The sequence below is a fragment of the Mobula birostris genome, chromosome 24, assembly GCF_030028105.1.
Source record: "Mobula birostris isolate sMobBir1 chromosome 24, sMobBir1.hap1, whole genome shotgun sequence".
In the NCBI taxonomy this organism is placed as follows: Eukaryota; Metazoa; Chordata; class Chondrichthyes; order Myliobatiformes; family Myliobatidae; genus Mobula; species Mobula birostris.
Genome location: NC_092393.1, coordinates 42,935,160 through 42,958,832, shown reverse-complemented (window position 1 = coordinate 42,958,832; position 23,673 = coordinate 42,935,160). Strand labels below are relative to the sequence as shown.

At 40.7% G+C, this 23,673-nt stretch overlaps 1 protein-coding gene across 3 annotated transcripts in view; it reads right to left on the bottom strand.

Moving 5' to 3' along the window:
• The window catches only part of gaa (alpha glucosidase), a 42,127-nt gene that overhangs the window by 3,130 nt on the left and 15,324 nt on the right, over positions 1–23,673 (bottom strand). For all 3 annotated transcript variants that reach the window (XM_072242432.1, XM_072242431.1, XM_072242433.1), the window contains 10 exons: positions 21,040–21,150; positions 18,210–18,323; positions 17,665–17,749; positions 17,373–17,490; positions 16,270–16,403; positions 14,619–14,770; positions 13,479–13,627; positions 8,469–8,610; positions 6,289–6,387; positions 3,992–4,156 (listed from right to left, as the gene is read on the bottom strand). In XM_072242432.1, the coding sequence (XP_072098533.1) occupies positions 3,992–4,156; positions 6,289–6,387; positions 8,469–8,610; positions 13,479–13,627; positions 14,619–14,770; positions 16,270–16,403; positions 17,373–17,490; positions 17,665–17,749; positions 18,210–18,323; positions 21,040–21,150 (1,269 nt within the window). The remainder of the gene's footprint in view (positions 1–3,991; positions 4,157–6,288; positions 6,388–8,468; positions 8,611–13,478; positions 13,628–14,618; positions 14,771–16,269; positions 16,404–17,372; positions 17,491–17,664; positions 17,750–18,209; positions 18,324–21,039; positions 21,151–23,673) is intronic.

Below are 23,673 nucleotides of genomic sequence, written 5' to 3'. Positions count from 1 at the left end.
AGAACAAACTATCTACCAATAATCAGCTAAATCAGAGATAATTTCCAACTGTGATGCTCTTTGATAAAGTCGAAGAATCAAAGCAAGTTTATAAGCAGGTCCGTATGCGTGAACTGAAAAAAGGCCAGTGTCTTACCTGGACTGGACATAATTGGTTTGAGATAGCCTGATTAAGAGAGGAAAAAAGAAACAAAGGAATGAAATCAGAGGCATTTCCTTATTTGGGAAAAGAGCAGTGAGGTAATGCAACCTGTTGTTTTGGGCAAGAGTCAATGAAAAGTGGGCACAGGTTAGCCCAATAAATTAGAACCAATCGAGTCAAAGGATAACAGTGCAGAAATGATAAGGAATAATAATAATAATAATAATAATAATGAATAGTTTTAGTGGTAGAGCCTTGAGAACTCTGGAGACCAACTGCTGCAAGGAAGTCTCCCATGCCTGGGTAAGGGAGTTGAAAGATAAACTATCTGACCAACTGGAGATCCCATATTTTGTTGTTGTAAGTGGGAGTAGTAGTTTGGGTGAATATGGTATAAATGGGAATACCACAAAGGCTTTATAAAAATGTACCAGACATCCTGTGGTTTCACTGGAGGTCGATGAGGGTAGTGTGGCAGAAGCAAATAATACCCAAAGCGTGCTGAAGGGCTGGTGGTGTCCTGGTTCCAAAAGGATGCAGAAAATGACAGTCAGTTTCGACCAGTCTGCCTTCTGAACGTCGAGGGGAAGATCTTCTTCACTATAATAGCACAGAGGCTGGCCAGCTACCCGGAAAGAAACAAGTACATTGATACATCTGTACAGAAAGCAGGAATTGCAGGGTCCTCCAGGTGTTTGGAACATACAAGCATGATATGGCATCAGATCCGGGCAGCTAGGAAGGACAAAATAAATATCTCCGTGATCTTCCTGGACCTTGCCAATGCATCCAGCTCAATTCTCCATACACTCCTCTGGGAAGCATTTGACTTCTTCCCGATACCAGAGCCCATCACAGTGTAGGGGAAGTTGTACTTTCAAGACCTGCAATTGTGCTTTACAACAGCAGATTTTAATCACAACATGGCAGAGACTGGAAGTAGGCATTATGGCAGGTGGCATTATATCATCCCTGGCCTTCACAATGGCTATGGAAGTCATTATCACGGCTTCAAGATGGGTGGCAGGTGGTGAAAGAACAGGTGCTGGACTTTGTCTTCCCCCTATTCGGGCATACATGGACGATATAACAACACTGACCACTACTGCAATGTGCACCAAATGACTACTTGGAAAATGCAGGAAAACATCCAAGCAGATCAGAATGAAAATCAAACCCAGCAAGTCAGAAATTATCTCCATAGTCAAGGGAATGCTGAAAAACATAAAGTTCTTCATTGGTGATGACCCAATTCCAACAGTGTCTGAACAACCTGTCAAAAGCCTGGGTAGATGGTACAACACCAGCCTCATGGACAAAGAGAAGATGCAACACATTGCCAGCGGCCTGGATAACACTGAGAAGACCACGTGCCTGGAAAACTGAAGTTTTGGTGCTTATAGTTTGGACTCCTACCCCGGGTGACATGGCCAGTCACTGTCTATGAGATCCTACTAACAACCGTGAAGAAGTGCAAGGTGTCATCGGTAACATCAGTCTCTATGGTAAAGGAGTCCTTGAACTACCATTTACAGAAGACACTTAGAGACTCTCATAACAAGACCATCAGTAACGCTACATGGACCTTATCAACTGGGTGGAAATGGAACCCCGCTCATGCAGTACAGCAAGCAACAGCAGCCTTTAGGCACGGAGACATTGTGGGGCAAGTCCAACAGGGGAGGGGCGGCTTTGGTCTGGCAGCAAGTGGATCCAACTGGCACAAGGCCACAATTCCAGGTTGAAGGAAGATGGCTGTTGAGGAGATGGCGGTGAAAAGAAGAGTCAGACAGAACTGTAAAGGCCGTCTCCCTGGCTAAGCAGGAGCAATGGATGCGGTGGGAATGCATTGAGATGAGGAAAGTCAGTTGGAAGGACATATGGGAGATGGAAGCAAACAGACTTGACTTTCTCATTAGAGCTACATATGACGTGGTTCCCACAAAAAAAAACTTCCACCAGTTGTTCAGTGAGGACTCAGCTTGTGCCCTGTGCCTGATTCTGGCAACCCTCAAGCATACCCTGGCAAGCTGCAAAACCAGCCTCACACAAGGCAGATACATGCTTCACAACCAGGTCTTGGAGAGTCTGGCAGTGGCAATCAAGACCAAGAGGATAGCAACCAACTTCTTTCCCCCTAGAATGACTAACGATCTGACACCAGCAGTTTTCATTCATTTGGGAGGGAAAGGACCAACTAATCTGCCTCCTAAGCCAGAAACAGGACAGATGAACATAGTCGGTGACTGGAAAATGCTGGTGGATGTCAATAAACCACTCACCTTTCCACCGGAAATTGCTATCACCAACCACAGGCCAGGCTTGGTTCTCTGGTGCAACGCATTACAGACCACCTACATCATGGAACTCACAGTGCCGTGGGAGGATTCAGTGGCTGAGCATAAGAGGCTACGCTATGTAGATCTGGCTGCTGAAACTCAGCGACAGGGCTGGAAAACCAAAGTTCGTCCTGTGGAAGTGGTCTGTGGGGGATTTATAGCCACACCCACCATCAAATTGCTGAAGGAGCTGGGGATCCGTAGTCAGACTCTATGGCAAACCATCAGCGCTACATCAGAGGCTGCGGAAGAAAGCCATCATTGGCTTTGGATCAAGTGAAAAGATTTCTCCTGGGCTCCGAGATAGCATCAAGAGTGGGAAGACACAATGAGGGTGGGATGACTCTGGGATGCCAGAAGTCATTGTCGAGCCCTCCGGAGATATAGTGGGCTAATCGGTGAAATATTGAGGAAGGAGGGTGCCCACTTGAAAACCCCTGTGTGTCAACCCGTTGTCACTCCCAACATCAAGGCAGTCTTAAGCAAGTGCTCATGACCCATCGGCAAGAGGAATATTAACATCTTATCCTGTGTTTTTTGTTTATTTTCCTAAAGGAACAATAGTATTCAGGAACTGTTGGCCCAGGGTCAACACAATTTATGCGAATATTTACATTGATACAACGAAGTTGTAAGTGATCTGAATTAATTAGAAATTAGCTATTAACCTAACTTAGTTGACCAAGATAAGGATCAACAGTTTAGCAAAATAACAGCTACTCAGCCAAATTCCCCTTCAAGCACTTCATCTTTAACTCTGGGTATTGTAGCTCTTCTAGTGCTCGTCTAAGTACTCTTTAAATGTCAACTACCTTTTAAGAATCTAACACAGTACAGGCCCTTTGGCCTACGATGTTGTGCTGACCTTTTAACCTACTCCAAGATAATCTAATCCCTCCCTTCCACATGGCCCTCCAATTTTTCTTTCATTCATGTGCCTATTTAAGACTCCCTTAAGAGTCCCATTGGGAGAATGTAGAACCTTCTCCAATGCCTTACTCAATCCACACTCACCACTCGAGATTCACTATTTGTTTTGTCAAATTCATGAAGGTACTGCAGTGGATGTGGCGTTATAGATTTCTCGTAGGAAGTTACAGACTTCCAGCGTTGTTTGGATAAATTATTTTTCATGTTACCCATGTAGTTGCTCTTCCACCCATGACTTAATTTATGCCTGATGTCCATTCTTTCATCATTGCTAAAGTTTTTCCATTTGTGGCATCATCTCTTCACACCTCTCTCCCCATAATTCCTGAGGAGCTGGTTGTGGGTTTCCCTGACCGTTGCTGACGTTGCTTTATGATGAAACACTGGTGGCTACGGGCTATTGGGTAGGTTCAATCAATGTCTTTATGGGTAAATAGTTACAACTCAGTTTTGCTTTTCTTCTGAGATGTATCTGAATGAAACAAGCGGCAACTTTTTGATACCTGAAGATTACAGTTAAAAATCAGGAAAGAATGTCCTTTACAATCTACATGAATATTGGGAAATTTATCATTCTTACCTTTGTTGCTAGGAAAATAATTTCGGAGTAGTCACCATTTTCATAGGTCAGTAGACTGTCACCATCATCCCAGAAGAGTTCTCCTCTTGCAATTCCTTGATCAGACAGTGCTACAATCAGACCAAATGGGTTCTCACGAGAGGCAGCAGTTGTGGTGTTAGGTTCCTGAATAAAGTTATTTAAATGCAGTTATTACTTGGAAAGAACTACAACTAAGTTCATTAATTTCTGAAGTTCTTTTACCAACATTATTATTTTGATGACAAGAATACAGAATCTATATACATAAAACCAGGATCATGAAACTTTCTGTTAAATGTGGAAAATACAGATTATTTTGCTTTAATATTTTCAAGTGAGAAACTGTAGTGTGGAAAGCAATTATCTTTCTGCTGATTTTTCTAAATCGGCCAATTGTCATGTGCAAGTTACCAAGAAGAAAAAAAATTCAAAAAAAGTGGTCTAATTGCTCAAGGTGCTTTCCTGACAGCTAATGCACAATGCAGAATTACACAGTACACTGACATTAATGCACTTCAGGCATGTGGCTGCTGAATCCTTGCCAGAAGAACTGAATTCAACAAATAACGTTCTCATATCTGATTTGACTTGGGGTCCTGATTTGCACAGAATATTTTAAAAATCAGGAAAGTTCTTTACAATCTACATGAATATTGGGAAATCTATCATTCTTACCTTTGCTGCTAGGAAAATAATTTCAGTGAACAAATTGGGGAGATAGAATCCAGAGAATTGCGAGGTAAAGTACTTTGGAAAGTCACATTTTTTTAGGGCATATAGAATACACGGCAAAGACCTTAGGAGCACTGATGTGGAAAGGCTAGTGGCACATGTCCATTGATCCCTGAAGATGGTGACATGGGTGGATAGGGAAGCGAAAAAAGCATTTGGCATGCTTGCCTTCATGGCCCAGGTCACTGAGAATTAAGAGTTGGGACATCATGCTGCAGCTGTACAAAATATTGGTTAATCACACTTGGAGTACTGTGTACAGTTCTGGTTGCCACACCAAGAGGAGGATGTGGTAGCTACACAGAAAGTGCAGAAAGGATTCACCAGGATGTTGTGTGGAACACACTGGCCATGTTTATGGGATGGATAAGCAAGGTTTACTCTCACTGAAATTTAGGAGGAGCTTGGGAATTTTTAATAATGATGAGGGGTATGGTTGTAATGGAGGCAGGTCAAGGAAGTCTAGAACCTGAGAGAACAGGTATAAGGTGCGAGGAGAGATATATAAGGGAGATTGGAGGGGCAAGCTTTTCCACATAGAAGGTGGTGGTTATCTTGAACATGTTGTTATAGTGTTAGTAATTCCATTTAAAAGGCACTTGGACAGGTACTTGGATAGGCGTACAGCAGAGGATACCAACCTTTCCTTGTGTCATGGACCCTATTAACCAAGGGGTCCATGGACCTCAGGTTGGGAACATGGCGCAGAGGGATACAAACCAAATGAAATTACCATTGATAGGCATCACTGCATGCATTAATGAGCTGGCCTAAAAATGCTTTAGAATGCCTCTACTTCACTTGAAATAAGTTTCTATTACCTATCATCAAGTGGAATAAATATATTAAAGCCGTATGTAAGCCACTGTTGATCTCGTTCAAATCAACTCTCAGTCTTTTCTGCTCCTTATTAGAAAAGAATTAGAATGAAAAAAAAATTAAATTTTACTTGAGGTATATTTGAGTCTTGGTAACATCAGACCTCGCATATTGAGTTTAGCTTGTTTAACCAAATAAGGGTATATTAAGGGAGCACAAGGAAGGCTCAACAAACAAGTTTCTGAATTATTTGCATTGCCCTCCAAGAGATTTATGCTAGCCCTGTGTTGTCACAATAACATAGTAGCAGTGGTACAATTGAAGCATACACTTTTCAAGCTGTTTGACATCTAGTAGATGTTTCCTCTTGGCTGAGGAAGTCCAGAACATGGGGCTACTATCTCAGAATAATGGGTCTGACATTTAAAGACTGAGATGAGAAATCTCTTCATTCGGGTGAATGCAAATCTTGGGAATTTTCTCGCACAAAGGTCTATAGAGGCGTAGTCATTGAGTACATTCAAAGTAAAGATAAATTGATTTTTGGATTGATACCAAGCCAATGAAGGGATTTGGGAATATTTAAGGTGTAATGAGCAAAACTAAACAATAAGGAACAACTGGCCTACTCCTGCTTAGATTTCTCAAGCTCCTTAAATCTATGCTGACTTTTTTTTTTAACTAATCTATGTTTGCTCCCCATTAAAGCCTATATATCTACTTACCTGTATAGGCAGAATGCAGCCTCCTCGCAGATGAACATTTATTGTATCCAAAGGTGCCTCAAGTAAAACATACTGTCCCTTACTATGAATTGCAGCACCCTAAAAAGCAAGAGGTACTGAAATGATGACAAATTCAGAGCTGCATGCACATACACTCAGTGGCCACATTATTAGGTACACCTGCACACCTGCTCGTTAATGCAAACATCTAATCAGCCAATAATGAGGTAGCAACTCAGTGTATAAAATCATGCAGACATGGTCAGGAGGTTCAGTTGTTGTTCAGACCAAACATCAGAATGGGGAAGAAATGGAAGAGGAGAAGATGGCGACGCGACACAGTGCGCAGCGGCCACTCCGGTGAATGATATCTGTTATCTGTCAAGTGGGGTGCCGTGCACAATCCTGATTTGATGGAGACAGACGTGAGAGAACGGAGGAAAATCTGGAGAAACTTCTGAAATGCCTTTTTCGCTGCTGCTGCTACTGTGTGATCCTGAATCTCCGGAGGGGAAGGCCCCGAGTCCTTGGCTTTGCTTGTTGTTCGGTGGTTGGGGCGGGGTCGAATCGCTTGGCAGAGATGGTGCTCGGTGTCAGAGACTCGAAATTTTCGGACGGACTCAGAGTTGGCTGTGGTCGGGTGCTTCCAATGCATCGGCAGTTGTCGGCACCTAGAGGTTTATGGCAGGGAGAGCTTCTCCCTTTTGCTGCCTGCTATTGGCACTATCGGGAGTCGATCGGAACTTTGAGACTTTTTTTACCGTGCCCATGGCCTGCTCTTTATCAAATTATGGTATTGTTTTGCACTGCTGTAACTATATGTTATAATTATGTGGTCTTGTCAGTGTTAGTCTTTGGTTTGTCCTTTTTTTTGTGATATCACTCTGGAGGAACATTGTATCATTTCTTAATGCATGCATTTCTAAATTACAATAAACGAGGACTGAGTGTCCTCATAATCTAATCTAATCTAATAATCTAAATGTGATCTAACTGACTTTGACCATGGAATGATTGTTGGTACTAATGGAGAGGTTTGAATATTTTCTGAACTGCTGATTCTCTGGGATTTTCATGCACAAGCCTCTAGAGTTTACAGAGAATGGTGTGAAAACCAGTGAGCAGGCAGTTCTGTGGGTAAAAACGCCTTGTTAATGAGAGAGTTAGAGGAGAATGGACAGACTGATTCAAACTGACAGGAAGATGACAGTTAATCAAATAAACATGCATTATAACAGTGGTATGCCGAAGGGCATCTCTGAGTGCACAACACGTCAAACTTGAAGTGGATGGGCTGCAGAGGTTCCACTCCTGTATTTAATAAAGTGGCCACTGACTTTAAATATAGTGAAATAACAAAAATTAAATTACAAACCTCGATGTAAACCTGTAAGAAATGTCAAAAAATTAACATTTTCTGCACATAACTGTCAATAATAATAGGGTTTGCTTGCATGCAATTGCAAAATTCCTGAGGCTGAGATTAGCTGTTGATTGTTATTTCAATACTCTAATGTTGGAGAACAGAAAAGTGCAGTAATTCTCAATGACCTTTGGTGTAGAACATACATGAATGTGCACCAAGATGCAGATCGCTGAAGGGTCGTGTCTTCATTTGTTCTATTGGAGGGAAACAGCTGTGAGAATTCTTGAAAATACTAGATTTTTTTTTGAAACATTTCAGGATTTTGGGTCTTTTTATTTTTGGAAGTTTGAAACATTTAGAAACATTGCATGCTTTAAGTACATGACAGCTTTGATGTCTTGCTATGAGAGATACTGCTAGATTTCCTCTGCAAGATGGACTTGTAAGATGTTGCAAGTGTATTTAGATCGAGAAAGAGGAGCAAGTATAGGTATGTTGTCAGGGTAATCATACTTCAGGTGATCTGTCTCATGATTTCCAAATGGCAGTGCATACTTGTTTGTTTGCTTGGGCAGAGTGAAAAACTCCCAGAACAAGATACTACACCTGCACTGTATTTTTTTGCCTCAAAGTCAAAAATAAAGCCTTTTTTTCCCACAGACTTTCTGAGAATTCAACATATCAGTCTAAAGAAAAACTGGCTGAACACACAGCCTCAAATGAACAGTGTTACTAATATAGAAGCAATGAATATGAGAAAATGGAATTTTCTTTCTAAGATCATATTAGAAAGGGACAACCATACAATACTTACGTCCTTTATATTGTACCATGTGGTTGGGGGAAAATAACCAGACACCTCAAATGTCATGGGTGTCAGTACTGGAGTGATAAGAAGTGCATCTCCCCACATGAACTGCTGATCAATACTTAACGTGTTCGGATCTTGAGGGAATCTAAAACCAAGACAAAGCAGAGTTTATGCATCTAAGATAGTTTTTTTTCAAATGTACTCAGATGGATTTTTAAAAATCTTTCAGCTATGAATTTGAAGTCAAATGTGGCATGTTAATAAGCAAATGCCAAGTGCACTCTACTTAGTGGATAACCAATAAAGGTACAGTGGATTATGACCAAGTTAGAGAATAAAATATTTGAAGTTATTTTGAAGAAATTAGTGGAATGAAAAAGGGAGACGTGATAGCATTGATATTGAAAAATTATACAAAGCCAGTGGAAAGGAAGGAACTCGCATCAGAAAAAAACAAAAAGCATGATTGGTTTGGGTGGAATTAAGATACGACAGGGGCAAAGAAAAAAAATTCATGAAAATACCTATAGGCACCCAAGGGGTAATGATAAAGAGAGGCACATTGAAAAGAAGGATATTAAGAGGAACATGCAACGAAGGTGACATAATAATCACTGGAGGTTTTAATCTATATATAGACTGGGCAAACTAAATCAGTAGTGACTTCCACAAGTTTCCACAACCTTCCTGTAGTGAAGTGACCAGAACTGAGCACAGTACTCCAAGTGGGATCTGACCAGGGTCCTATATAGCTGTAACATTACCTCTCGGCTCTTGAACTCAATCCCACAGTTGATGAAAGCCAGTACACCGTATGCCTTCTTCACCACAGAGTCAACCTGTGCAGCAGCTCTGAGTGTCCTATGGACTCGGACCCCAAGATCCCTCTGATCCTCCACACTGCCAAGAGTCTTACCATTAATACTATATTGTGCCATCATATTTGACCTACCAAAATGAACCACCTCACACTTATCTGGGTTGAACTCCATCTGCCGCTTCTCAGCCCAGTTTTGCATCCTATTGATGTCCCACTGTAACCTCCGACGGCCCTCCACACTATCCACAACACCCCCAACCTTTGTCATCAGCAAATTTAATAACCCACCCCTCCACTTCCTCATCCAGGTCATTTATAAAAATCACTAAGAGAAGGGATCCCAGAACAGAACCCTGAGGCACACCACTGGTCACCGACCTCCATGCAGAACATGATCCATCTACAACTACTCTTTACCTTCTGTGGGCAGGCCAGTTCTGGATCCACAAAACAAGGTCCCCTTGGATCCCACGACTCCTTACTTTCTCAATACGCCTTGCATGGGGTACCTTATCAAATGTTTTGCTGAAATCCATATATACGACAGCTACTGCTCTACCTTCAGCAATGCATTTAGTCACATCCTCAAAAAAAAATCAATCAGGCTCGTAAGGCACGACCTGCCTTTGACAAAGCCATGCTGACTATTCCTAATCATATTATGCCTCTCCAAATGTTCATAAATCCTGCCTCTCAGGATCTTCTAGATCAACTTACCAATCATTGAAGTAAGACTCATTGGTCTATAATTTCCTGGGCTATCTCTACTCTCTTTCTTGAATAAAGGAACAACATCTGCAACCCTCCAATCCTCTAGAATCTCTCCCGTCCCCATTGATGATGCAAAGATCATTGCAAGAGGCTTAACAATCTCCTCCCTTGCCTCCTACAGTAGCCTGGGGTATATGTCGTCCGGTCTCGGTGACTTATCCAACTTGATGCTTTCCAAAAGCTCCAGCACATCCTCTTTCTTAATATCTACGTGCTCAAGCTTTTCAGTTCGCTGTAAGTCATCCCTACAATCGCCAAGGTACTTTTCCATAGTGAATACTAAAGCAACGTATTCGTTAAGTACCTCTGCTATCTCCTCCATACACACATTTCCACTGCCACACTTGATTGGACCTATTCTTTCACATCTTATCCTCTGGCTCTTCACATAATTGTAGAATGCTTTGGGGTTTTCCTTAATCCTGCTCGTCAAGGTCTTCTCATGGCCCCTTCTGGCTCTTCTAATTTCATTCTTAAGCTCCTTCCTGCTGGCCTTTTAATTTCCATCTTTATCCTTACCTAGTTTTTTGAACCTTTCGTAAGCTTTTCTTTCCTTCTTGACTAGATTTTCAACAGCCTTTGTACACCATGGTTCCTGTACCCTACCATCCTTTCCGTCTCATTAGAATGTACCTTTGCAGAACGCCACACAAATATTCCCTGATCACTTGCCATATTTCTGCCGTACATTTCCCGGAGAACATTTGCTCTCAATTTATCATCTGCTCTCCCAAGTTCCTGCTGACAGCTTCATATTTCCCCTTACTCCAATTAAATGTTTTCCTAACTTGTCTGCTCTTATCCCTCCCTAATGCTATGGTAAAAGAGATAGAATTGTGATCACTTTCTCCAAAATGCTCTCCCACTGAGAGACCTGACACGTGACCAGGTTCATTTCCCAAAACCAGATCAAGTACAGCCTCTCCTTATGTAGGCTTATCTACATATCGTGTCAGGAAACCTTTCTGAACTCACCTAACAAACTCCACCCCATCTAAACCCCTTGCTCTATGGAGATGCCAATCAATATTGGGGAGATTAAAATCTCCCTTCATGACAACCCTGTTATTATTATATAGGTTTTCGTGCAATCACGAAAAAAGCACGGCACTGCCCCTACTTCCTTCGGAGTTTGCGAAGATTTGGCATGACATCTAAAACTTCAACAAACTTCTATAGGTGTGTGGTGGAGAGTATATTGACTGGTTACATCACAGCCTGATATGGAAATACTAACACCCTTGAATGGGAAATCCTACGAAACGTAGTGGACATGGCTCAGCCCATACTGGTCAAGCCCTCACCTCTACTGAGCAAATCTACATGGAACAATGTCGCAGGAAAGCAGCATCCACTCGGGTCATGCTCTCTTCTTGGTCCTGCCATCAGGATGAAGATACAGGGACTTCAGGACTCACTCCAAACAGGTTCAGGAAGTTATTATCCCTCAACCATCAGGCTCATGAACCAAAAGGGCAAACTTCACTCAAATTCACTTGCCCTATCACTGAATTGTTCCCACAAGCTATGGACTCACTCTTCTCATGTTCTTGATATTTATTGTTTGTTTATTTATTATTATTTATTCTTTTTGTATTTGCACAGTTTGATGTCTTCTGCACCCTGGTTGAATGCCCTAGTTGGGCAGTCTTTCACTGAACCTGTTATAGTTATTATTCTGGAGGACCCAAAGGGCTTCGGCCCAAAACCTAGACTATACTTTTTGTAGATGCTGCCTGGCCTGCCAAGTTCCTCCAGCATTTTGTGTGTGTTGTTAAAATTACGACTGGTGGTAGCTAACTTATAAAGAATACATAGCTTACAAGTAATATACAGTACATATATTCTTTAAAGGCAGAATCTCTCCATGGGATCTAGCCATGATTATCAAGAGGAGTTAAATTATTACAAAAAATTAAAAGGTTTAAAGTATTTCCAAAGAAGCCTGAAAATTGTGAGGATTCAGCTCATTTACGGCCACAAGCCATTTGGGAAATACCAATGCCTCTTTACACATACATTCCCACTTAGCCTTTCTTGACGCTCTTCCTTCCATTCTCTTACCCTGCCCCCTCTACCATCTTTCCACTTCTGGCCTTTTCCCACTATTCTTATTTTATAAATCTGTTTCCCAACACTCCCCCCACATTCAGCTGTAAGAATTCTGTCTTAGAGATGCAAATGAAACATTTTAGAGAAAAAAAGAGGTACTTGTTGGACTTGATAGCAAGTAATTAGAGCACTTTATAGCAAGGGCAATGACTATGCACTTCCGGTCCCAGCATTATCATAGGGATGCTGCTTCCCCTTTACTGAATTCAAAGCTTAAGAATTCAAAGCTTAAGACAACTAGAACCACAACTTCCTCTGTTACATTACACTGTAACTTCTGGTTTTCTGATTCAGACAGAATGCTATGCAGTTTAATAACAGTGATTCAGGGTAGATAATAAAACCAAACAATTCTGAAATATATATCAAAAAAAATTTTTAACTAAGCTTTTTAAATACTTTACAGAAAACAAAATAAAGCTTGGAATGTGCAATAATATTAAAATGGCAGCTGAAATTTTAAAAGAAACTTGTATTTAACATTTGGTGCAGAACTATCGCACAGCTAGTTGAGTTGCGGTTTTGACTCGTGATCTGGGTTCAATTCTGACTCCTGTTCTGTCTGTGGGGTATGCACCTGCTCTCTGTGATTAAGAGCATTTTCTCTGGGTGCTCCTGTTGCCTCTGACAAACCAAAGACTTGCAAAATTCCACTGCAAATTGCCCCTAATGAATGGTCGAATCTGGAGGGAGCTGATAGAAGCGTGGATTGAATAGAGTGGGGTTAATGTAGTTTTATGCAGGTGTGTGCTTGATAGTTGGCATAGATTCTGCACCAAACAATTTGCTTCCATCCTGCATGACAGTATAATATAATTTTCAATTAAATATTATTAATGAGTTTGAGTAAATGCACAATGTTCAACTTTTCATAGGTAATTATGACTTAGTATGTCATTTAAAACTCAGCCAGTCATTCAACATAGTGCAGGAAAAGTGTGAATTATTGTCAGTGATTTCCACAAATTTTGCACAGTGCAACCCAACTTGGAACATGTATAAAGTTGTGTCAGATTTTCAGCAAATGCTGGTAGTTTCAATGTTATTAAAATCAATTATTTTTTTTTTTAAAACTTTGTATACTAAGAGGACCAAGCTTCAGATGATTATGATTAAATGAGAACATATTGGGTTCCTGATGGTCCAATTCTGGCTTTGGAGTTAACCCATGGAAAAGTTCACATTTGGATTAAAACGTGATTGGATCATTTAAAACGTACCCGTAGGCAAAATACCATTAGATTTAGTTTCAACCCATTTTCCAACTTCATTGTGTTAAAATATTATACACGCATTGAAAAAAAACGTACTCAAATGACAGTGGCCGAACAACCATCTCTGCAGCAGTGTGTGCCTTGTGGAATAGTGTGTAAAGAAAAGGGAGCAGCATGTATCTGGTGAAGAGAGCTTTCCGCATTGCTGATTGAGCTGATTCACTGAAGACGTATGGTTCCTGGGACTGAAAAACAATATACACAATCCTTTTTTTTAAAAAAAAAATCAGCTGCTCCAAAAATATCAATTCATACCAAAAATGGGCACACAGATATTTTGAAAGAACATGTCTAATCATGAGTCTTGAGTCTCAAGCCTCACTATCAAACCAAATCATAAACATTTGATCCCAACAGACCCATTCATAGTCATAGAGTCCTGATGAAGGGTCTTGGCCCAAAACATTGACTGTTTATTCTGCTCCATAGATGCTACCTGTCCTACTGAGTGTCTCCAACATTTTGTGGGTGTTGCTCTGGATTTCCAGCATCTATAGAATCTCTTGTATTTATAACAGTCATAAAATTGTACAGTACAGAAATGTGTCTTTTGGCTTAGTACATCCATACCAACCTTTTGCTTACTGACAAAAATCCCACTTTCCCACTCTTCTGTGGCATAAGGACACTATTAACAGCTTAGAAGATGACAGTGACCTGGATACTGTTGGCTGTCAATAATAAAAACTGCTTAAAGGTGCCGGTCATTAAAGAGAAATTTTTAAATTTCAATTAGCAAGTTAATTGACTTACATGTCAAACAAAAATATTCTTTGTTACAATATTTTTATTTCATTGAAAAACAGCACAAAGAGATTCTGTAGATGCTGGAAATCCTGAGCAACACACATAAAATGCTGCAGGAACTGAGCAAGTTAGGCAGCACCTCTGGAGGTTTCAGGCTGAGACCCTTTATCCCGAATGGAAAGGAAGGAGCAAGAGCCAGAAATTATTGTACCAAATTTGCTACAAAATGAAAGAAAACATGTGATAATCATCCACTTCACATGTAATAGAAATGCGCTTTATCGAGTGAAAGTAACTCACAGATTCTGCAACTGTCAGACAGGTTGACTGTTTGATGTCCATCAATTTAATCCTCAACATTTAAAAGTAAAAAAAAAAAAATTGAATTCTTTATATCTACTTTGAAATTTACTCTTCTCAAAGACTAACCGGCTGTTTCCAGTCATTATGATTCCGCATGAAAGGGTAGAAGGATCCAAGTTGTGTCCAGCGTATACAGAGTTCTTCAGTGGTGCCCCAACGAAAACCACAGACATCTGCTCCCACCAGTGGCACTCCATACATGTTAAACAGCATTATTGCTAAAAAAATACACAGGTTTTTAAAAAACTTTTCACATTTCACGTTCCATTTTTCATTTTTAAACTGTGTTGTTGTAAAACAGATAACAAAAATAGTTTGACTATCCCAAACAACTTATGAACAATTACTGGTTGTATCAAGTGAATTGACTTCGCAGTGGTATGATATATACTGGTAGTGTACTTGCAATGTATTCAACGGGATTTGTATTACAGAAGTAGATGGGGAGAATTACCCGCTCTCCTTTAATGCACATGTCAAGTTGCCAGCTTATAACAGCTGAGGCAGAGCCTGGGTACAAATGCCCACAGCCAGTAAAGGTGCTGGAATGATGGAATTTCAGTTCAAAGTGAATACAGTACTGTGCAAAAGTCTTAGGCGCATACGTAGAGCTAGGGTGTCTAAGACTTTTGCTCAGTACTGAAGTAATTTTATGTATTGCACTGTACAGCTGCAGCAAAAAAAAATCTTAAATTTCATGATACATGTGAGCGATGATCAACCTGATTCTAATGGGAGTCTCTTTCGTGGACAGAGTGGGGAGGGGCCAGGGAGAGGGGAATCATGGCTGGGAAAAGGGGCCAGGGAGAGGAGAATCATGGCTGGGAAAAAGGGAAGGGAGAGGGGAGGGAACAGGGCACGCACGACAGCAATATTCTGTAATGATCAATAAATCAATTGTTTGGAATCAAATGGCTGTGCCTGGTGTCTCAAGGCTGGGTGTGTCTACACCTGTGACCCTGGCACTCCTTCTCTGCCCCGTCCCACATTCCTCATGTGGTGGCTCCACCTATGCTGGGGTGAGGGAAGTTATCCTCTCTGGTTCAGAAGCCTGATGATTGAGGGATAACAACTGCTCCTGAACCAAGTGATACAGGACCTAAGGCTCCTGTACTTCCTTCCTGATGGTAAGCAGCAAGAAGAGAGCATTGCCTGGATAAGTTGTCGTTAATGATCAATGCTGTTTTCCTGCGACAGTGCTCCTTATAGACGTGCTCAATGGAGAAAGCAAAGTGAGAAAAATCTAAGTTAACAAAAATGAATGTGAGCGGAATAAGGAAAGGTACATCGCATCCGGAGTTCCACCGGTTAGCGGACGATTTCCCTCCATGCCTCTCTGACGTAGTGGGGAACCGCTTAGAAAGCAAGTTACAGCAGTGGTTTACCATTGGCTTCTGCCGGGTGAGTTTCCAAAGAGATCACCAGCTCGTAACCCAGCACGGATGGGAAGCGTGCAGGGGAGCTGGCTGGATTCGAACTTTGGACCTTTCGTCCCGAAGTCCGCCACTGATGCCACTACGCCACCAGCTGGGTCTGTTAGCAGAGTATCATGTTTAAAAATCAACTTTCATTCTCAGATACAAGCCAGCCAGATATTCCAATATTTATGTACATAAAATTCTATAAATGAAAGTGAAATGGATGAGGCAATCTCTTTGAAGGAAAAAAAAGGCTCACCTTCCAGGTCAATTAACAAACTCCACATTAATTTATGTACCTGGGATAGTGTAGTACATGTCATTCCAGTTACTTGAGATATCCCCAGTCCAGTGTCCAGCATAGTGACCATGACTGGGGAATGTGGACCGTGAAATAATGAAAGGCCGCTTTCCTCTCACTTTGATCAATGCACTAAATGTAAGACAGAACACATTAATAGCTTAATGTTTGCAAAAATTGACTACTGCCAATGAAGAACATTATTTTTTCCTCACTTCAACACTATTCAAGTTACTTGGGGAATGTGCTATTAAGAGTCATTGGCAATATCTGATATTCCTTTTTGCTGTTGTCATCCTTCTGCCAAAGTTGCTGCAAAAGATCCATTCACTGAGATGGAATGCAGTTTGAGCTTTTATACTCCCTGGATGCAAACCCTATCCAGTAACTCAGTTTAGAGTATTATGAGCATTTCAGAACAATTAGGTATGACATCATACAATGCTATATCTGTGTTGGTACTTATGGTATTCTCTAATCTGGAGAAAGCTGAAGGAACCAAAAAAGTGTTCCAGAATTACTACAGGCTCAAACAATTTTCTACTACAAGTCTGAAAAGGGTGACAGTTTATGTCCTGTCTAACTCCAAGGAGTGATAAGGACTGTGGTTCAAAATGAAATCTGTGGAAAAATATTGGCTCTGGCTTTTGGATGATGATCAGCTGACTGTTAATCCAAACGTCTATGTAAATGATAAATTCATTCAGATTAGGAAGGTCACATTGTGGCTACTGGTCCCTTCTGAGCTAAAACAGAAGTATATGTGGTACAATTGAGGTACCTTGGACTGGGAAATACAAAAATAGCAGTTAAGATTTCTGCTTTTGGTTGCCATTTTCAGGTTACGCTTGAACTCTGCCTTTGCACACTCAGGGATCAGGATCAGGATCAGGATCAGGCCCTAGGCTTTAATGCAACATTTATTTGTAAATTAATACATGAAGAATAGCACTCAAAGTATGCTGAAGCAATTAAAAAGGGCAGAACAAGTTCAAAGTATTTTCTTTTGACTTCTGCGGAGTTCAAAAACCCTTGACTACTTTATATTACTGAAACTATATTCAGTACAATTAATTAGTTTATGATTCAATTGTTACTCACTCATGGGAAGCAATAGCCTCAGTTAACCCATATAGGTTGTGCAGGTTATAATGCGATGAGAGATACTGTTTACCCGACATACACAGTGTACGATATGCTAGGTATCCTCCACTCACACCTGCAGCAGACAAATCCAAACCCAATAAATTATTTTACACAGAAGTCATACATACAATGAAAATTAAAAATCAAAGCATTAAACCATAAAGCACGCAACACCTCAAACAAATTTCATTGCAAAGAAGGATGCAGAATGGCTTTAAAAGTGAAAGTTTAAAATATTGACTTTTACCTGGTACATATGGAGGGTTTTCCAAACTGTTATCTGGGCAACCATTTACTGCTCCACTAATGAAGTTGGAAGGCTCATTCATGTCCTGCAAAACAGTTTATTTAACTTTTTTTCCCAAAAATGTTAAAACAGTCGATCTCATAGACATAACTCCTCCACATTCTTAAAACCACCTTCACTGGGGCAGCAAGTTTCTGCCTCTGCATCCAGATCAAATAATTACAGACATAGATGGACTTCAGGCGAAGAGAAATGGACCCATGGCATAGCACCAACATTATAACAGCACCATGTAACAGTAAAAAATGACATTCCTGCATATTCGAATTTAGCAGACTTAGAAACAATAAGTGACTGTACATTATCAGTTACATAGCACTGTTTCTGTGCTTGTATTATACATGTTTAAGCAATGTAAATATTTTGAATAATGGAATTTTGAACAACACAAAGAATGAAAGCATTTAAAATGCCTATTTTACATCACTTTATTCACTTTGCAAAGTGTTTAAACTTTATATTTTGAGCTTTCTTCATATACTTACAATCCACATCCCATCAAATGGCACTTGATCATGAAACTCTTTAATGTTTTCATACCACCAGGCCAGGGTTTCTGGGTTTGTAAAATCTGGGAAGGCTGTTGGACCAGGCCAAACCTAAATAAAACAGATCAGAAGAACTTGAATGTTTCTGGAGACCAAGTGAGTGTTGTGAATTCAAATCGAGTCTAGATAGCAGAGACGGCAAGAGAAGCCAGGAAGGTAACAGGCTTGTATTTCTAGATTTCAATTTTAGCAACAAGTAGTCCCCATTACATCTGCCTCTTCCAGTCCATCGCCTACACTTCATTACTATTTATATTGATGAATAAAAACACACAGTTGCACATTACAGTAACAGCAAATAAGGCCAAACAGTTTTGTTGGATCCAATGAGCAATACACAGCGTCTGCAGAATCTCTTGTGTTTATGGTCATCTGATTCACGAGCAGATGAACTCAATGCCTGCTTTGAAACGGAGAATATAACTGCAGCTGTGAAGATCCCTGTTGCACCCAGTGACCTTGTGATCTCTGTCTTGGAGGTCGATGTTAAGCTGTCTTTAAAGAGGGTAAACCTTCGCAAGGTGGAGTACCTGGTAAGGCTTAAAAACTTGTGCCAACCAACCGGTGGGAATATTCAAGGACATTTTCAACATCTCACTGCTACAGGCGGAAGTTCCCACTTGCTTCAAAAAAGCAACAATTATACCAGTGCCTAAGAATTACGTGAGCTGCCTTAATGACTATTGCCTGGTAGCAATCCCACCTATAGTGATGAAATGCTTTGAGATGTTGGTCATGACTAGACTGACTCCTGCCTCAGCAAGGACCTGGACCCATTGCAATTTGCCTATTGCCACAATAGGTCAACAGCAGGTGCAATCTCAATGGGTCTTCACACGGCCTTAGACCACCTGGACAACACAAACACCCATATCAGGGTGCTGTTCATCGACTATGGCTCAGCATTTAACACCATAATTCCCACAATCCTGATTGATAAGTTACAGAACCTGGCCCTCTGTACCGCCCTTTGCAATTGGATCCCCGACTTCCTAACTGGAAGACCAGAATCTGTGCAGATTGGCGATAACATCTCGTCCTCGCTGACCATCAACACTGGTGCACCTCAGGGGTGTGTGCTTAGCCCACTGCTCTACTCTCTCTATACCCATGACTGTGTGACTAGGCATAGCTCAAATACCACATATAAATTTGTTGATGATACAACCATTATTGGCAGAATCTCAGATGGAGATGAGAGGGCGTACAGGAGCGAGATATACCAGCTACTGGAGCGGTGTTGCAGCAAAAACCTGGCACTCAACGTCAGTAAGATGTAAGACCTGACTGTGGACTTCAGGAAGGGTAAGACGAAGGAGAACATACCAATCTTCATAGAGAGTTCAGAAGTGGAGAGAGTGAGCAGCTTTAAGTTCCTGGGTGTCAAGATCTGTGAGGACCTAATCTGGTCCCAACATATCACGCAGCTATAAAGATGGCAAGGCAGTGACTACACTTCATTAGGAGTTTGAAGAGATTTGGTATGTCAACAAAAACACAACAACTTCTAAACATGTACTGTGGAGAGCATTCTGACAGGATGTGTCACTGTCTGGTATGGAGTGGGGGGGATCTACTGCACAAGACCGAAAGAAACTGCAAAGGATCGTAAATTTAGTTGGCTCCATCTTGGGTACTAGCCTACAAAGTAAACAGGACGTCTTCAAGGAACGGTGTCTCAGAAATGCAGCATCCATTATTAAGGACCCCTAGCACCTAGAGCATGCCCTTTTCTCACTGTTTCAATCAGGTAGGAGGTACAGAAGCCTGAAGGCACACACTCAGTGATTCAGGAACAGCTTCTTCCCCTTTACCATTCGATTCCCAAATGGACAATGAACCCACGAACATGACCTCACTTTTTTAAAATATGTAATATTTCTGTTTTTGCATGATTTTTAATCTATTCAATATACATATACTGTAACTGATTTATTTATTTATTTTTATTATCTTTTTTCTCTTCTTTATTATGTATTGCATTGAACTGCTGATGATAGGTTAACAAATTTCATGACAGATGCTGGTGATAATAAACCTGATTCTGATTGGATTTAATGTTCTTTTTAAGTAAAAATAAACTAGAGTTTTAACCTGATCCCCAACTAAATCATGTACTATAAACTTTAGAACATAGTTGGGAACTCCTGAGATTTGAATTAGAAAATTACCAGAGATTCGGTGGAAGTTCGGATCCTTTCAGACTATCCTACACAACAGAGATTAGCTTTATTTGTAACATGTATACTGAAACATGCAGTGAAATCCTTTGTTTGCATCAACTTAAATCAAGAATTGTTCTAGGCAGTCCGCAGGTGTTATCATGGTTTCGGCACCAACGTTGCATGCCCACAGCTCACTAACCCTAACAGTACATTTTTAGTAAGTGGAAGGAAAGCAGAGCACTCCTAAGGGACCTCAAGCAGCCAAGGGAAGAATGTACCAACCCCTCACAGGTAGTGGTGTGAATTGAACCCAATCAGTCATCGCTGGCGCTGTAAAGCCATGTGCTAACTGCTACATTACTATGCTGCCCCAACAATGTGAAATTAATAATATTCAAATTAATAATGTATCAAATTTTGAAATGAACTGTATTCTAAGAGGCATCATTCAAGACATTTAATAGTACCTTAAGTTAACCAACGTCTTTCCAAAACACTATTTCATTTCTCCATATAAAGAAAATTTGGCAGAATAGCTTTGCTTGCTATTAATAATAAACAAATGCAAAATCCAGATTTAAGCTTCTCTTCGCGGTACTGACCTGCCCTATTGATGGTAGACCTGTTTCATTCTTGATAAAGACACCTCTCTTGACACCATCATCAAATGGTTTGTATTTCCCTGGTGCCTCTGAACTGCTGATGCCAGGATCCTATAACAAAAAGAAAAAAAAACTGTAAGGACCTGGAACAAAATTGTCGGATATCAGACGTTAAAATTAAGCTTCAAAAAGGTTGCTTGCTATTGGCTTTGTTAGCAGAGAGAAATTTCAGGGCTGGGGAGAGTCAAGAAGCATCTAGGAAGAGGTAACAAGAGGGCCTCTAGGGTCTGAAAAATTTGCTGAAAGACGGAACAGCCACAGACAGTCCTGAGGCCTACCCCTTCCTTCCAGACAGGTTGTAGTCGTGAATCCCACATCTCAGCACTGCAGCCCAGCTTTCCTAAATCTGTCTCAAAGAAGCTACACACATTCACATAAAGACAAGCCATGCTGCTAAAAGATCACTTTAAATATTTCATTGCTGTAGGACAGCCAGTCCATGGCTTAGCCCACAGACAAATTCTTGGTGCAGCTAAGGACAGCATTGGGGAAGACTGTAGATCACATCAGAATCCTTGCGTAGAAATGCTGTCAGTAATCGCTCTCTCTCACTATCTCTATACACACACACACATACACATGCAGTGCCTATAAAAAGTATTTGCGTTCTCCCCCCACCCCCGAAGTTTTCACGTTTATTGGTTTACAACAATGAATCACAGTGGATTTAACTTGGCTTTTTTTGACAGCAATCAACAGAAAATGACTCTTGCATGTCAAAGTGAAAACAGATCTCAACAAAATGATCTAAGTTAATTACAGATAAAAAACACAAAATAATTGATTGCATAAGTATTCACCCCCGCCACCTTACCTTGACACACCAAATCATCACTGGTGCAGCCAACTGGTTTTAGAAGTACATCATTAGTTAAATGGAGATCTGTTTTTGGAGACTTGTGTGCAATCAAGATGTTTTAATTAATTATAGTAAAATATACCTGATCTGGAAGTTCCAACTGCTAGTGAGTCAGTACACTGGCAAAAACTACACAATGAAGACAAAAGAACACTCCAAGCAACTCCGTAAAAAGGTTATTGAAAAGCTCAAGTCAGGAAATGGATACAAGAAAATTTCTAAGTCACTGTATATTCTCTGGAGTACAGTTTTGTCAATTATCAAGAATATGGCACAGCTGTGAATCTACCTAGAGCATGCTGTCTTCAAAAACTTAGTGACCATGCAAGAAGGGGACTAGTGAGGGAAGCCACCAAAAGACCTATGACAACTCTGGAGGAGTTACAAGCTTCAGTGGCTGAGATTGGACAGACAGCGCATACAACAACTGTTGCTGTGGTGCTTCACCAGTCACAGCTTCATGGGATAGCAGCAAAGAGAAAGCCACTGTTGAAAAAAAACTTGCATGAAATTTCAGCTACAGTTTGCCAGAAGGCCTGTGGGAGACTCTGAATTCAGCTGGAAGAAGGTTCTAGTCTGATGAAACAAAAATTGTTATTTTTAGCCATCAGCCAAACACTGCACATCATCAAAAACACACCTTCCCTCATGCGAAACATGGTGGTGGCTGCATTATGCTGTGGGGCTGCTTCATTGCAGCAGGCCCTGGAAGACTTGTGAATGTGGAGGGTAAAATGAGTGCAGCAAAATACAAGGAAATCCTGGAGGAAAACCTGATGCAGTCTGCAAAAGAACGACAACTTGGAAAAGATTTGTTTTCCTGCAAGACAATGACCCCAAGCATAAAGGCAAAGCTACACAGGAATGGCTTAAAAACAACAGTTAATGTCTTAGAGTGGCCAAGTCAGAGTCCAGACCTCAATTCAATTGAGAATGTGTGGCTGGACTCGAAAGGGGCTGTTCACTCACAATCTTTATGCAATCTGACAGAGCTTGAGCAGTTTTGCAAAGAATGGTGAAAAATTGCAGTCTCTAGATGTGCAAAGCTGATAGAGACCTATCCACACAGACTCAAGACTGTAATTGCTGCATTTACTGAATACTGACTTGGAGGTGAGTAACTATGCAATTATCTTGTGTTCAATAATTGCAATAAATTTAGACTAATTTGCGGAAATTTGTTTTCACTATGACACAGAAGTCTTTTCTGTTAAACAGTCAAAAAAGCCAAACTAAATACACTGTGATTCAACATTGTAAAACATAAGAACATCCGAGGGGGTGAATACTTTTTGTAGGTACTATAAAAAGTGTGTGTGTGTGTGTAGCCAAAATGATTCAAATTAACACCAATTCCATGTGTGCTCTATTCCTAGCATTCCTAGGAAAGCATCCTGAGCTTTAAGCAAAGTATCAGTACATATTTTTTTGCTCCTGAATCTAACAGTTTCGCGTCTCCAAGTATCAGTGTATGACCTTGAAACAGAAATGCAGGAAAGACTCAGCAGGCCAAGCAGCATCCATAGAAAGACAAACTGATTTAATGTTTCAGGTAAAAGACCCCTTGTCAGAAATTAATCTGAATCATTAACTATTTCTATTTCTATGTATGCTGCCTGTTATGCTGATTGTTTCCAACATACAATGTGTTTTTTAAATTTCAGATATACCAGTGTATATTCTGCTCAACTTTGTTAAACAAAAAAAACTTCTTT